General features: G+C 45.2%; 1 protein-coding gene across 1 annotated transcript in view; it reads left to right on the top strand.

Moving 5' to 3' along the window:
• Spg7 (Paraplegin) overlaps window positions 1-16835 on the top strand; it is a 794115-nt gene that overhangs the window by 635908 nt on the left and 141372 nt on the right. Inside the window, 1 exon segment of the mRNA XM_067084903.1 lies at window positions 15932-16111. Within this exon segment, the coding sequence (XP_066941004.1) occupies window positions 15932-16111 (180 nt within the window).

Here is a 16835-nt window from a genome sequence, read left to right on the forward strand (position 1 = left end):
GGCAGGAGTTCCAGAAACCACTGGTGCTGCCTGTGAAGAGGCAGGAGTGCCAGAAAACACTGGCATGCCTTTGAAGAGGCAGGAGTTCCAGAAAACACTGGTGATGCCTCTGAAGAGGCAGGAGTGCCTGAAATCACTGTTGATGCCTCCAAAGAGGCAGGAGTTCCAGAAACCACTGGTGCTGCCTGTGAAGAGGCAGGAGTGCATGAAATCACTGGCGATGCCTCCGAAGAGGCAGGAGTTCCAGAAACCACTGGTGCTGCCTGTGAAGAGGCAGGAGTGCATGAAATCACTGGTGCTGCCTATGAAGAGGCAGGAGTGCATGAAATCACTGGCGATGCCTCTGAAGAGGCAGGAGTTCCAGAAAACACTGGTGATGCCTCTGAAGAAGTAGGAGTGCATGAAATCACTGGTTACGCCTACAAAGAGGCAGGAGTTCCAGAAACCACTGGTGCTGCCTGTGAAGAGGCAGGAGTGCATGAAATCGCTGGCGATGCCTCTGAAGAGGCAGGAGTTCCAGAAACCACTGGTGCTGCCTGTGAAGAGGCAGGAGTGCATGAAATCACTGGCGACGCCTCCGAAGAGGCAGGAGTTCCAAAAACCACTGGTGCCGCCTGTGAAGAGGCATGAGTGCCAGAAAACACTGGCGATGCCTCTGAAGAGGAAGGAGTGCCAGAAATCACTGCCGACTCCTCCAAAGAGGCAGGAATAACCGAAATCATTGGTGATGCCTCCGAAGAGGCAGGAGTACCAGAAATCACTGCCGACCCCTCGGAAAAGGCAGGAATGCCCAAAATCATTGGTGATGCCTCTGAAGAGGCAGGAGTACCAGAAATCACTGCCGACCCCTCCAAAGAGGCAGGAATGCCCGAAATCATTGGTGATGCCTCCGAAGAGGCAGGAGTACCAGAAACCACTGGTGCTGCCTCTGAAGAGGCAGGAGTGCTAGAAAACACTGGCGACACCTCCGAAGAGGCAGGAGTGCCAGAAATCACTGCCTACACCTCCAAAGAGGCAGGAATGCCCAAAATCACTGGCAATGCCTCCAAAGAGGCAGGAGTGCCAGAAAACTCTGGTGATGCCTTCAAAGAGGCAGGCGTGCCAGAAACCACTGGTGCTACCTGTGAAGAGGCAGGAGTGCATAAAATCACTGGCGACGCCTCCGAAGAGCCAGGAGTTCCAGAAACCACTGGTGCTGCCTCTGAAGAGGCAGGAGTGCATGGAATCACTGGCGATGCCTCCGAAGAGGCAGGAGTTCCAAAAACCACTGGTGCTGTCTGTGAAGAGGCAGGAGTGCCAGAAAACACTGGTGATTCCTCCAAAGAGGCAGGAGTGCCAGAAAACTCTGGTGATTCCTCCAAAGAGGCAGGAGTGCCAGAAAACTCTGGTGATTCCTCCAAAGAGGCAGGAGTGCCAGAAAACTGGTGATTCCTCCAAAGAGGCAGGAGTGCCAGAAAACTCTGGTGATTCCTCCAAAGAGGCAGGAGTGCCAGAAAACTCTGGTGATTCCTCCAAAGAAGGAGGAGTGCCAGAAAACTCTGGTGATTCCTCCAAGGAGGGAGGAGTGCCAGAAAACACTGGTGACACCTCCAAAGAGGGAGGAGTGCCAGAAAACACTGGTGACACCTCCGAAGAGGCAGTAGTTCCAAAAACCACTGGTGCTGTCTGTGAAGAGGCAGGAGTGCCAGAAAACACTGGTGATTCCTCCAAAGAGGCAGGAGTGCCAGAAAATTCTGGCGATTCCTCCAAAGAGGGAGGAGTGCCAGAAAACTCTGGTGATTCCTCCAAAGAGGCAGGCGTGCCAGAAAACTCTGGTGATTCCTCCAAAGAGGCAAGAGTGCCAGAAAACACTGGTGACACCTCTGAAGAGGGAGGAGTGCCAGAAAACACTGGTGACACCTCTGAAGAGGGAGGAGTGCCAGAAAACACTGGTGACACCTCCGAAGAGGGGGGAGTTCCAGAAAACACTGGTGACACCTCCAAAGAGGGAGGAGTGCCAGAAAACACTGGTGACACCTCTGAAGAGGGAGGAGTGCCAGAAAACACTGGTGACACCTCCGAAGAGGGGGGAGTTCCAGAAAACACTGGTGACACCTCTGAAGAGGGAGGAGTGCCAGAAAACACTGGTGACACCTCCAAAGAGGGAGGAGTGCCAGAAAGCACTGGTGACACCTCCAGAGAGGGGGAGTTCCAGAAAACACTGGTGACACCTCCAAAGACTGGGGAGTGCCAGAAAACACTGGTGACACCTCCGAAGAGGGAGGAGTGCCAGAAAACACTGGTGACACCTCCAAAGAAGCAGGAGTGCCAGAAAACTGGTGATTCCTCCAAAGAGGCAGGAGTGCCAGAAAACTGGTGATTCCTCCAAAGAGGCAGGAGTGCCAGGAAACTCTGGTGATTCCTCCAAAGAGGCAGGAGTGCCAGAAAACTCTGGTGACTCCTCCAAAGAGGGAGGAGTGCCAGAAAACACTGGTGACACCTCCGAAGAGGGAGGAGTGCCAGAAAACACTGGTGACACTTCTGAAGAGGGAGGGGTGCCAGAAAACCCTGGTGACACCTCCAAAGAGGCAGGAGTGCCAGAAAACACTGGTGACACCTCTGAAGAGGGAGGAGTGCCAGAAAACACTGGTGACACCTCCAAAGAGGGAGGAGTGCCAGAAAACACTGGTGACACCTCCGAAGAGGGAGGAGTGCCAGAAAACACTGGTGACACCTCCGAAGAGGGAGGAGTGCCAGAAAACACTGGTGACTCCTCCAAAGAGGAAGGAGTGCCAGAAAACACTGGTGACACCTCCGAAGAGGGAGGAGTGCCAGAAAACACTGGTGACACCTCCAAAGAGGGAGGAGTGCCAGAAAACACTGGTGACACCTCCGAAGAGGGAGGAGTGCCAGAAAACACTGGTGACACCTCCGAAGAGGGAGGAGTGCCAGAAAACACTGGTGACACCTCCGAAGAGGGAGGAGTGCCAGAAAACACTGGTGACACCTCCGAAGAGGGAGGAGTGCCAGAAAACTCTGGTGATTTCTCCAAAGAGGCAGGAGTGCCAGAAAGCTCTGGTGATTCCTCCAAAGAGGCAGAAGTGCCAGAAAACTCTGGTGATTCCTCCAAAGAAGGAGGAGTGCCAGAAAACTCTGGTGATTCCTCCAAGGAGGGAGGAGTGCCAGAAAACACTGGTGACACCTCCGAAGAGGGAGGAGTGCCAGAAAACACTGGTGACATCTCCGAAGAGGGAGGAGTGCCAGAAAACACTGGTGACACCTCCGAAGAGGGAGGAGTGCCAGAAAACACTGGTGACACCTCTGAAGAGGGAGGAGTGCCAGAAAACACTGGTGACACCTCCGAAGAGGGAGGAGTGCCAGAAAACACTGGTGACTCCTCCAAAGAGGGGGGAGTGCCAGAAAACACTGGTGACACCTCCGAAGAGGGAGGAGTGCCAGCAAACACTGGTGACTCCTCCAAAGAGGGAGGAGTGCCAGAAAACACTGGTGACTCCTCCAAAGAGGGAGGTGTGCCAGAAAACACTTGACACCTCCGAAGAGGGAGGAGTGCCAGAAAACACTGGTGACACCTCTGAAGAGGGAGGAGTGCCAGAAAACACTGGTGACACCTCCTAAGAGGGAGGAGTGCCAGAAAACTCTGGTGATTCCTCCAAAGAGGCTGGAGTGCCAGAAAACTCTGGTGATTAACTCTGGTGATTCCTCCAAAGAGGCAGGAGTGCCAGAAAACTCTGGTGATTCCTCCAAAGAGGCAGGAGTGCCAGAAAACTCTGGTGATTCCTCCAAAGAGGCAGGAGTGCCAGAAAACTCCGGTGATTCCTCCAAAGAGGCAGGAGTGCCAGAAAACTCTGGTGATTCCTCCAAAGAGGCAGGAGTGCCAGAAAACTCTGGTGATTCCTCCAAAGAGGCAGGAGTGCCAGAAAACTCTGGTGATTCCTCCAAAGAGGCAGGAGTGCCAGAAAACACTGGTGACACCTCCGAAGAGGGAGGAGTGCCAGAAAACACTGGTGACACCTCCAAAGAGGGAGGAGTGCCAGAAAACACTGGTGACACCTCCAAAGAGGGAGGAGTGCCAGAAAACACTGGTGACACCTCCAAAGAGGGAGGAGTGCCAGAAAACACTGGTGACACCTCCGAAGAGGGGGGAGTGCCAGAAAACACTGGTGACACCTCCGAAGAGGGAGGAGTGCCAGAAAACTGGTGACACCTCTGAAGAGGGAGGAGTGCCAGAAAACACTGGCGACGCCTTTGAAGAGGGAGGAGTGCCAGAAAACACTGGCGATGCCTCCAAAGAGGCTGGAGTGGCAGAAAATTCTGATGCCTCCAAAGAGGCAGGAGTGCCGGAAAACTGGTGATGCCTCCAAAGAGGCAGGTATGCCCGAAATCACTGGCGATGCCTCCAAAGAGGCAGGAGTGCTAGTAACCACTGGTGCAGTCTCCAAAGAGGCACAAGTACAGGTCTCCACTGGCCTTCCCTTTACATGACCAAGGAAAGCACCTCTGGTAGCATTTATATTTCTTCTTCAGTTGGCAGCAGCACTGGAAAAGGATACTCCAGGTCTAAAATACTGATTCAATACTATTTCTGTTGCCTCTCTAAATGTGATATGTTCAGTTACCCTTAATGTTTCAATTTCTTTTTTCATGATGTACACATCACAATTAAATGAAGATGATGGATGATAGTCTTCCACAAGGCATACATCTTTGCTTCTTTATTACATACACCATGCTCTGGTTCACTATATTCAACACATTTGGCAGGCTTGCCTTGTAACTTTTGCTTACAAGACCCTAACATATGTCCAAATTCTTGACAGTGAAAACACCTTTTAGGTCTTGGGATATATTGCTTAACCTTAAAACGTAACCAGGCTGCCTGTATTATATTAGGAAACTGAGTAGAATGGAATTTAATATTTAAATCTGGAAGTGGAACTAAGGCTTCATTCTTTCAATTTTTATCCCACCTTGATCTTTCTGTCCTTCTACCAGCTTCCCTTCCGAGTATGTCATCAGTTGTGGTGCATATGACATTCCCTCGGAGTAATTCAAAAAGCATGTACTGTACAGTCTACTTTAACTCCTCCAAGATGCAATAATGCTTTTAATTTTTCACTTTCTTTTGCTGTCAGTTTGCCCCAACCTTCAGATGATATCTTAGTTCTTGGCCACAACACTTCACAATGTCTATATACATTACAAATATAGCAACTAGAATCTTCCAGATTAAAAGTTAAATATTTATCATAAGAGGTTTCAAATATTCCGGGTCCTATTTTACATACATTTCTCATCAATTTCCCTTTGCTCTATGCTGAGCATAGGGTTCCAGTGTAATTACACTAGAAAGTTTCTTAGATATTTCCAAATGCAGGTTGTCCGAGGAGGGTGCAGCTGTCGTCAACTTTGTTGAAATGATATCATCAGAGGGCTCAGGGGAACTAAATTCTTTATTTCTACTAGTCATAAAGATCAAATAAAAAAAGAAAAAATGAAAAATTAACTGTGAAAGCCTTAAAAGATATCATCAGTCTTTCATGGAGTTCATTCTTCCACCAGTGGCACACGTAAGAGCTGACTCCCAAATGTCCGGCCCCTACCTTACCCCACAGGGGATGGCACAACACAATTAGAGTGGCCCAAGTGTAAACCAAACTCACCTGCTAGGACTGAGGGTATTACAAGAATACAATCATCTGCACCCTAATCATATTATGGACAAACTAGATAGAATGCCAAGAGTCCTATCCCCAGAATCAGACACCCCCTTGGAATCCCTGGCCCAGCCCTAAAGAATAGTTCCACCCTTGAGCTATCAATCTGAAATCTCTCAGGTCCAAACATCATCGGGTAGGTGATGATCCTACCACAGTTCCCACTATTTAGCTTCAGATATAAACCCAGTCCCGGCTTTGATACCTTTTCGTATTTATCAGGTCCAGTAAATTTTACCAAATGGAAAATTCCACCAAAATGAAGCCAAACTAACATATAATGATATTAGGGCTCTTGGACTCAGACCCGGGAACAAAACTGCACTTTAATAGGCAAACCTTATTCCTTTAAGTAGGTCGTTACTTCTGGAATGAAACAACCATGAAACCATCGTGTAAAGCATTGCAGTGATCCATGCCTTATTATTGTGTTGCCAGTAAACAGGAAGGAGCCTCATAGTTTTTTGTTCCTCAGAGTGTGGGAAAATTTTGCTGGGTATACAACACCAGGCTTTATCATGTGGCCAGTTGTGTTGCCAAATAGCACCATAGTCTGCCTGTTCTTCCATGCTTAAAAGCTTGGCACCTGCTTCACACTTTGGTGGATATGTAGTCTACTAGGCATTTCTTCAAGATAAGGCTTGTTTTGTTCCAATTAAACACCTGCCTGGGATCGTAGCCTCCATTTCTGATTGTATTCTTAATTCTGCGGGAAACATTTTGGTGGCCACTTCATCTGCAGATGCCAATTCTCCAGTAATTTTTATGTTCTTCAGGTTAAATTGATGCTTGAATCAATATAGCTTTCCTGGATATGGGCTACAAATGACTTGGTTCCCTCTTTAATATCAGCCTTATGCTGAATGGCTCAAGCAGGGATTAGGTCTGTTTATACCAACTCTTTATCCCGCACTGTTGAACATACTTTTGATATTGTGGGCACAGCAGCAAGCTATCCATTTATGTTTTTCCTAAGTTGGAAGGTTTTATGAATCCATGATCCATTTTTATTTAATTTCCTAGCAATCCTGACATAAGATTTTTCTTTAATCTCAGTTATGTCCAACACTCACTTTTAACACACTTTTTCTGCTGAAGGAGACACACAGTGGGCCCTCTTGGACTTTCTGTCACTATGACTAGAGACACGTCTTGCAAACTTTGGAGCCACTGCACTGATTTATTAAGGCTTCTTTGTAACAAAGAAACAGTGGAGCTCACAAACTGCAAGATATGTTGTGGTAGAAGGCTATGCTTGGACAGGGTGTGTAGTTTTCCTGCAGTGATGTGTGCTTGGGAAGACAAAGGGTGACTCATTGGTAAATGCTGGACTGAAAAGAATGTAATGCATGGGTATTAGCATTGCCATTCATTGTTTTCATCATGTTTTCATTTTTTGTTATGGCATGTGCAGTTTAAAATTCATTAAAAAAAATTTTCCCTGCTGCTAACTGCGGGTTAGTGGATCAGAGCCTTCATTGCCTCTCAAAAGTTCTTAAAGTTCTTGTTAATGATCTTTGTTTTTATTAATAATCTTTATAAAAGTTTATTTTCATATTTCAAATCACACCCGCACTCATTGTAACAAAGCACAAGATCACCTACTAACTGCAGGTTAGTGGATCAGAGCCTGTAGTGCTTGTTATAAGTTCTTAAAGTTCCTTTAATTTGCTTAATTTTTATTAGTATTCTTTATGAAAAGGTTTTTTTTCATATTTCAAATCATACTTGCACTCATTATAATAAAGCAGAAAATCACCCACATTGTCCAAGACATGGCTGAAGGAGAGATAGAGAGAACCATGCCCATCCTCACGTCTTCACATTAATCAACAAGTAAAAAATGCGTCAAAGTTTCTTTGGCGCAATAAAGTTTTCTGCACAGCTTATACTGTAATGCTGTATGAAACTCTCAGCCACGGTCCACGAAACTCTCATCTGCAGCCCATGAAACTTTTAGCCATGGCCCAGTGGTGGCCTTTGTTCCTAGGCTGACCAAATCGAAATTAAAAAGGCCACCAAATCGAAGTTAAAAAAGCACCTTTGAGGATCTAGACAAGCCTCTCGATGAGCTGCAGTGTCACGATCTTGTTGTAACTGTCTTCGATTGACATCATTATGAGCCTCTCTATGTGCTGCAGTATGAAACTCTCAGCTACAATTGGGCAGCTCTCAGTTCCTCCTCAGATGCAGTCAAGCGAAGGTTGCGGTGCCAGATGCATGATCCATGGCTAAACTTAACCTTAAATGAAATAAAAACTACTAAGGCTAGAGGGCCACAATTTGGTGTGTTTGATGATTAGAGGGTGGGTGATCAACATACCAGTTTGCAGCTCTCTAGCCTCCATAGTTTTTAAGATCTGAGGGTGGACAGAAAAAGTGCGGACAGACAGACAAAGCCATCTCAATAGTTTTATTTTACAGAAAACTAAAAGGTATTGATTCCCCTTTGGACCATCAAAACTGTCTTCTAATCTGGTTGCTTCCTTCATTTCAGTTTTCTGTCCTGTCCTAAATTCCCTTTACAAACATTGCCACAGCTCACCTACATCTTTCCACAGAGGGTAAGAGATGTAGAAGTGGATTCTCACTGTGATAATGGCAGCCAGGTTATTAAGGGTACGCAGTGCCAAAACATAGCTCAAATCTGCAGAAATCTTTCACTGAGTTTCCAACAATCATGTGGCACTGGATTCCATTTTCCCAATGTGAATGCCCTCCATACATAATGTCTGCGATGAGCAAGTACTGTACCACTTGTGATAAGGACCAAACAATGAGACACTCAGATCCTGCTTAAGCCTACATGCCCTCACATACAAAAACAACCAGTGACCTTCCTGTTTTCCTTAGGCCCTTACTGAAAATATATATAAGTTCTAAATATCGTTACAGTATTTGTTATTTAGCCTATACAGTATTGTGTTTAATTTTTTTAACTCCCTTGTTCAAATTGATCACAGGTGTACCTTTACGTTGGGAAACCTGTCTTTTATCATGTCTCCCCCCAATAAATTTGCAGTACTGTTTTCACACAAGGAACAGTAATACAATGCCCACATTTTATGTACTTGGAGTGCCTTCCTCCCGACATCTACGGTTGAAATAGGCCTATAAACATGTATTGCACACTTTCCAGCTCACCAAAGCTCTAAATGGAAAGTGAGTCGCATGAGATGGGAACTTCCTGTAGCAGCCAAAGGTCTTATGTGTCATATTCACCACTTCATTTGCCTATAAGTACAAAATCAGCACTCTGCTTTTCCATGCTCAGGTCTAAGGGCTTTAAGGTTCGGTAAGAGCTGTGTATTTATGGAGCTTTGAAATAGCACAATTTTAATAACTTATCATGATAGCTGAAGTTTCTTTTCATGCTTATTAGGCTTTATGATGTAAATAAAGCAAGAAGTTTGTATCTATGGAGCTTTAAAATAACTATTGCAATACACTCCCTGAACACCTGAATTAGCCCTTAATCCCACTAGCCCGAACAACTCTCAATTACCCATCCCACTATAGTGGGAATTTTAACAGCCAGCGTTACCAACGCTGCAGGTAAAATCTTGTCACTTGAGCTACCATAACAAACGGTTGGCAACGCTGACACAGGTGTGTGCCGACTCGCCCCATTTTTGTCAATTGCTTTTTGTTCGCGCTGCTGGAAGGTTGTTTCCTTCTGCAGTGCAAGGTTTTAATCCTATTGCCCGACTCCTCTTTGTATTTTGGACTTGTAGTGAAGACCTGGATTGTATTTAATGGTTTTTCTCCTGGATTTTCTGGATATCTTCGACGTGGAACATCTTTTGGATTTGGACTCTCTGGTTCCTGGTCTTGATTGTGCATCACGGACTTCACACCTTCTACTACCGTGCCATCGGCTTCGACGTCGGCCTCGACTGCCTACGACGGTGGATGCTGGTGCTCATCGCTTCTTCTTCCTGCAAAGGTGGATGAGTACCTTGAGACACGATAGACATTCCGTCAGGTATGTAGGAAGGTTAAATGTGATGTCCAGACTCATTGCAATGAATGTTCCCATTGCAAGGCACAAGAGAGGGATGATTACATTCGTCATCGCAAGTCTTTGGCTAGTAAGGGCGGCAGACGTCGGTCAGATTCTCGTTGCCTCAGGTGTCTCAGACTTCTGCTACAGATCAGTTGATGGATTTAGCGAGTTCAAAGGTAGTCAAACAGATAGAGGATAGGATTGCAATTAGTAAGGAAAATTCAATAGCTAGTCTTCTTCAACATTTCTCAGATAGGGATAGTAGCAGTGTTAGGATGTCTAATCAGTCTTCCTTTTCAGCTCCCGTGCCTGTTCCAGAGCCAGCCCTAACAGGTGCTGAGGATAATGGCAGAACCGCAAGCCTCCGAGTGGGTAGGGTCTGCCGGCCCCCTCGGCATGGAGCAGGCAGTGAAGGATTCCCCCCCTGCCACAACCCCCTTGTAGTAATGATAAATTTAATGTTGATAATGTTAGGATCAAGATCTAGGTGTGATAAAGGAGGATAGGTTTGGGGTTGGTAGTGAGGAGAAGGTATTAATGGTGCAGTGTCGTTCTCCTGAATGGGTTCCAGTTTCGGGTTCGATTGGTTTTTGTGCTCTGACAAGAGTTTCTCCTTCATCTCTTCTTTCGATCTGGCTCAGTCTCAAGTCAATGTTTCAGTTATGGTGGGGCAGAATCCTTCTGCTTTTGCTTCAAACTCACTTCCTACTGTTTTCTAAATCTCCTACTGTAGTTTCCCCCTTCCCTGTATTTTCTACTCCTCCATCTAGTAAGGTGGATTATGGTGTGTCCTTTTGGCTTCTAAAGTAATTTGCGGGACCTGCAATTAGAGGTGGCGGGTTATAAAACAGATGGTGGGGTTTTTCGACAGGTATAGACCTATGGTGAAAGGTTATATTTTTTCTCGAATGTTTTCTCCAACATTAGAGAGTATGTGACACAGTAGTGTCCAGAATTCATGTCGGATATGTTTTCAGGATTAGTGAGGGGTGGCAGATTCGGTGTACCTTTCCTTTTTGTTCTAAGTTTTCTTCTGGGTTATGTGTTGCTTCATCTCCTGCTCCCACATTCTCTGTTACTCCCTTTTCAGTCTCCTCTTCGGCCTTCTCTTCTTTTGCTCCGGTCTTTCCTGCGGCTTCCGCATCTTCCGTTTTCCCTCCTTCTTCGCTTTTGGTTTTCCTCCTCTTGGGTAACTTCTTTTTATGTGTCTGCTACTCCTATGCCTCCTGCCTTTTCCTTCTTCGGTACAGTCTTCTCCGGTAGGAGGCGCTTCCGGACTGACGAAAACCCAGTTTCGGCAGATTTTGGCCGCAGGGGTCTCTTGTTCCATTCCTTCGGGTATGCACAACCCCTTGCTTCCGCTTCATGCGGCTGTTCTGATAGTATCAGGTAATTCACAGCATTTTCCTGTCGATTCCAGTTCAGGTTTGCGCTCCGCGGTTTGGCAGGGCGTGCAGTACCTTCTCCGAGCGGTCCGTGGCTTTCATCGCCTGCATTTTCCGTGGCGGTAACTCAGGGTAGCTTCTACCTCTTTCATTCTCCCTCCTTCATCATCTTCCATCCCTCCGCAGCGGTCTCATTTGTGCATCCTCCCCCAAGATTTAACAATGTGGGTTTGGCTACTCTCACTTGTCTTCCCCATGGTAATAATGGGGAATTGGCTCCCGGTTTTTATCGGTTCAGCCTTCTCTTCCCGGCGGGTCCAACTATGCAGATTCAGCTCCGGGTACCCGATTAGGTGTGGGTGCGCGGCATTCTGGTAAGGTTGGTCCGATTGCGGACTCTTCATCGTTGTCCGGGCCTTCATTCAGTGCCTCCTCCTTTGTTGTTCCTAGACTGTTCGGACATTGCGGAACAGGATTCTTATCCGTAGGTGCTGGAGATTCTGATGGACTTAGAATGTCCTCTTGCCAGCAGTAACGATTATGGACAGAGGCTTGAGTATGTTACTTCTTCGTACCCTCAAGCAAGAGCTCCGGACCTCCTGATTTTTGAGCTTTTTTTTTTTTATGACACTAAGCCAACTCCTGCCTCTTTTTCGTGTTGGCTGGTTTGGTTCGATCGGGTTAGCCAGGCTTTGGAGGAGGCGGACGTTCGCTTAGCATCGGTAGTTGCTTCTGATAGACAGCACTCTTCTCTTCTCTCTCTGAGTAGGACGATTTACGCAGTTCGAGGTAATCCTTTGACAGGTGTCAGGTTGCCCCTCAGCGAGTTGGTTGAGGTAATCCTGTTTAAGTCTCCGGCGTCGTCTTGGCTTGTAGGGACTTCTCTTAGGGAAGCAGGTGCTTGAAGTATGTGTTGCGCAATCAGACTGAGGCTCTTGCACATTCTGTCTGGATGCGGTCAAGTTATTGTAATGCGGGTTCTAAAGAGTGACGGCTATGTCCCTTCGGATCCATGGCTGTTGGCAGCCTAATAAATTTATCTCAAGGGGTCTGGCTCACCAGGCGAAAGTTTTGGCTTCGTCTACAAAGTTTGGAGCAGGAAAGTCGAAATTTCTATGTTGGTCATCTTCCCCCTCAGTATCCGGATGTTCTTAAGAGGAATTGCTTAGAACACCATTAGCTTTAGCTAATTCTTGTTCAAGGATGATGACGTAGCCAGTATGACGAACATGGTTTCTTCTAACTCATGTCTCCGGTGTCGGCAATTATGCATCGTCGAGGATACAGAGTGTTGAGGTATCTAGACGATTGTTTGATCCTGGCCTCCTCTCTGGAGGAGCAAGTAAGAGGGAGGGAATTCTATGGGATTCCTAACATATTCAGGTAAGAGGATTCTCTCTCTTCCTCTGAGGGTTTTCACAATCCTAGAGAGAGTCCAATCAGTCCTTCAGCAGGTAGAGGGTTCCCGTCCAGCAGGGAATGGCCAGTACCAGCTCGGAGAAGCCCCCTCTCTCTCTCTCTCTCTCTCTCTCTCTCTCTCTCTCTCTCTCTCTCTCTCTCTCTCTCTCTCTCTCTCTCTCTCTCTCTCTCTCTCAATTCCAGAGTCTCGTGTCCGGATGCGCTTTCTCTTCAGGTATGTCTCAGGAATTGCTGGGACTTCCACAACGAGAACGCAGTTATAGTCGGGAGCGATTCTTGCCTGTTGGATCGACAGGGGAAAGGTCTATCGACTCCCCTCTTCCTGACGTTCATCTGTACACAGATGCCTCAGATCAAGGTTGGTAAACAGGCCTCGGAACGAGAGTAGTCAATAAATCTTCGGGAAAATCAATGCTGCAAAGGAAGCCCTCAGTTGTTCACAGTCTTAGTGCGCACCAGAGTAGTGGCTATGTTTAGCGACAGCGTAATTGCCTTGTCGTATCTGAAGAACTCGGAGCGGGAACAGGCTCAACAGAACTCAGTACTATAGCACATAGTCCTGAGAGGGTGCGAATAACGAAAAGTGTCTCTTCTTCCCCAATTTATATCGGGAGTCTCAAAGTATGGGCAGATTCGCTAAGTCGCTCCCGTTCAGGTATTGGGGGTGGGAGTGGACTTTGACTCTGGAAGTAATATATCAGGTTCTCTGGAAGTGACCAGCAACTGTCGACTTATTCGCGACATGATTAAACCATCGTCTTCCGGATCATTTCTCTCTAATGGTGTCCCCATGTTGATAGTCACCAAGGTGACGTTACAAGTTGGAATCACATGCAAGTATACGCCCTTCCTCCATCCTGTCTCATTAATCAGGTAATAGGGAAATTGTGGGAGAATGTCAAGACGACCTTGACTCTAATAGCTCCCTGCTCGCCATAACACGCTTGGTTTCCGGAACTCGTAGAGCTCCTTACGGAAGTTCCGATGTCCCTACCATGTAAAACTTCTTCTCAGACGACCGCATTCTTACTATTATTATCCAAACCCTCGTGTGCTGGACCTAGTTGCAGGGCAACTGTAAAGAGAGCTGCTAAACAGTCCGGACTCCTTAAAGCTGTGTCTAAATACAGTAGTTTTCTTTTAGATTGAGTAAGTCAACCCGTAAGCCTTACCAGGTTCAGCTAGAAATGATATAGAAGTTAGTGTCGTAAGGAAGGTCTATATATTATATCTCTAGACCTTCCATAGCCAAAATAGCGGATTTTCTTTTATTCCTCTGGAAAGTCAAGTCTTTCGTATGCGGCTATTGCTGACTACTGCTCAACAATTAGTGATATATTTAGTTTCCACATTCCTGAAGTTTCAAGTAGTAAGATAATCGATGATTAAGTTCTTTTAAGATTGAACATCCTGTTTTGCCGACTCGGGCCCCCTTCGTGGGACTTATTGGAGGTATTTCAATATTTATCTTGCTTTCCCCTGCCTTTGAACATATTGAAGCTATAACGTTAAGACACTAAGAAGTTGCCTTTTCTTATGGCTTTAGCTTCAGCTAAAGGGTTGGGCGAGCTTCAGGCAGTTTCTAGGTTGGGTTCTTATGCGAGAATGTTACATATTTGTCTGTCTTCTGGAATTTGAGCGAAGACAGAGTCGGAGGTTAAAACTCTGCCTCGTTCGTTTAAAGTTCTTTATCTGCAAGTGTTCAATACTGGTGATCCAGCGGAGATATCTTTATGTTCGGTGCGAGCATTAAAGTCTATTTATCAAAGGTTGCGAAACTCCATCCGCTTCCACACACACTTGTCTCTCCACGAATCCTTCCCGTCCGCTATCAGAGAATGTGATTAGTTACTTTCAGAGGGACGAGATTTCCCAGGCTTCTCAGGGTTGTTCTTCGTCAGCTTCAGCTCTGTATTTTCCCAACTGCACAGTATTTGGAGTATGTCCAATTCATCTTCCTTTCCCAGGAATTATTTACTGCCGTCCATTCTGGAAGCAGCTACTTGGAAGTCCATCTCAGTGTTTACTCATTTTACTTAGAGATGTTCGATTCGCCTCACAGCGAGATGGTATTAATGCCGAGGTTCAGAGGGTTATTCTCTTAGTCCACGTGTAGCGGCGAAGTCTGTTATCTAGGGTGCGTTCATTTAGCTGAGGTGGTATTCGCTTAGTGTGGAGGTTCAGAGGGTTATTCTCTTAGTCCACATTAGCGGTGAAGTCTATTATCTAGGGGCGTTTATTTAGCTGATGCGGTATTCGCTTAGTGAGGAGATTCTTAGGTTAACCAGATAAAGGAATTCCTTTTAGTCTTTAGAATTCTTAGGCACCAGTGATAATATAATCACATGAACTTAGGTTTAGTATGTTTTAAGTATCTTAGTCTTTGATAGTTTCCCTACTAGAGTCCAAGGGGGTACTCTAGTAGGCTAGGTTATTTCGTCGGCACTGAGATACTTCTTTGCTCGTTGATTGTTGGACCTTATCCGGAGGATCAGCAGCTCGACACTGCTGTATTTCCCACCATACATGAGAGGCTATGAATAGCCACCTGGGAGGTCACCGTACTCCTCCATACATGAGAGGTTCTGAAGAACTACATGGGAGATCAAAGCACCGAGACAGTACTGACCTGACAGGCGATCAAAGTACTCTCCAACATGTTTCATCACTATAAACAATGATTGATAACGTGAGTGTTTAACTATATAGGTATCCTAGCTGAGAGTACTGACCTGACTGTTGATCAAAGTACTCTCCAGCATTTCTCTTCACTAAAACCATTGATTGATATGGTGAGTATTTGGCTAAATGGATATCTTATGCAGAGCAGATTGGTGAGCTACCAACTCTGCAGTTGTCAAAGGGGTGTGCAATAGAATTGATCCCTCCTCCTCTAAATGTTGTTAATCGGGCTAATTCAGGTGTTCAGGGAGTGTGTTGCAATATGAAGTTTTCATAATAAAACTAATATTGTAATACTTACCTGAACACCTGAATGATTCCCACCCTCCTTTCCCCACATCAATTTTGACCTTGAGTAAAGCAATTGACGAAAATGGGGCATGTCGGTGCACACCTGTGTCAGCATTGCCAACCGTTTGTTATGGTAGCTCAAGTGACAAGATTTTACCTGCAGCGTTGGTAACACTGGCCGTTAAAATTCCCACTATAGTGAGATGGGTAACTGAGAGTTGTTCGGGCTAGTGGGATTAAGGGCTAATTCAGGTGTTCAGGTAAGCATTACAATACTAGTTTTATTATGAAAACTTCTTATTTTAATAATGTATTTTGACAGATGAAGCCTCTTGCATGGCCAGGTTGTCTTGATCTATATATTATATCATATAGAAACTTCTATAAAACGTTTTGTAGTTGTTTTTTCTAATTTTAATTAATTCTGATTGCAGGCGCTTTCACCTGAAGAGCGTAAAGTTGTAGCCTATCATGAATCTGGTCATGCATTACTGGGATGGCTTTTAGAACACACTGATGCTCTTTTAAAGGTCACTATAGTTCCAAGAACTAATCAAGCTCTTGGGTTTGCTCAGTATGCTCCAAAGGATCAAAAACTGTATACTCAGGAACAGGTAATACTTACAAGGAAGGAATCAGTTATCAAAGCTATAATCACTTAAACTCCTTTAATTTATAATTCTGGTAAATTGTCATTTTCTTTTGTGATAACTAGAAATGACTCAAAACTAATTTCCATAATGATTTTATGAGTTAACCATAAATATGTGAAAAATACAGATCAATGGTCCCTGAGGCTTTTACTCATAAAAGCCTCATTGAATTTCAATACCACCCATCATCTCAACATATTTAGTTGGAATTTTTTATGTTCTTTTACCCAATTTCTTAGGATAGTAGCATTAAGACATAAAAGATCAAAGGTAACTAATGTGGTAGAAAAAGTTATATGATTATGTTTCTTACCTAGTGTTTTAAGGATTTAATTATGATGTTTTATATTTGATGGTCAGTACTGTACTGCATATTGAACTTGAGATATTTTTGTATTCATGTGTAATGAGGATTATCGTGGGTAACAAACTACAATATCACAGTTTTGCATATATACTGATCCTCATTTTGCAGCTACTTTTAAAATATAGACCCTTGAATAAAAATTATTTGTTTGGAAGGATGGACCACTGAAAATTTTACAGTACAGTAAACCCCCCATATTCACGGTCTCACTTATTTGTGGACTCACCTATTCGCGGAGGTCTCTGTGGAATGTATATACACAATCATTTGTGGAAAATTCGCCCATTCGTGGTATTTTTCACTGAGAAATATTCACTA

This window comes from Macrobrachium rosenbergii, chromosome 41 (assembly GCF_040412425.1).
Source record: "Macrobrachium rosenbergii isolate ZJJX-2024 chromosome 41, ASM4041242v1, whole genome shotgun sequence".
Lineage (NCBI taxonomy): Eukaryota > Metazoa > Arthropoda > Malacostraca > Decapoda > Palaemonidae > Macrobrachium > Macrobrachium rosenbergii.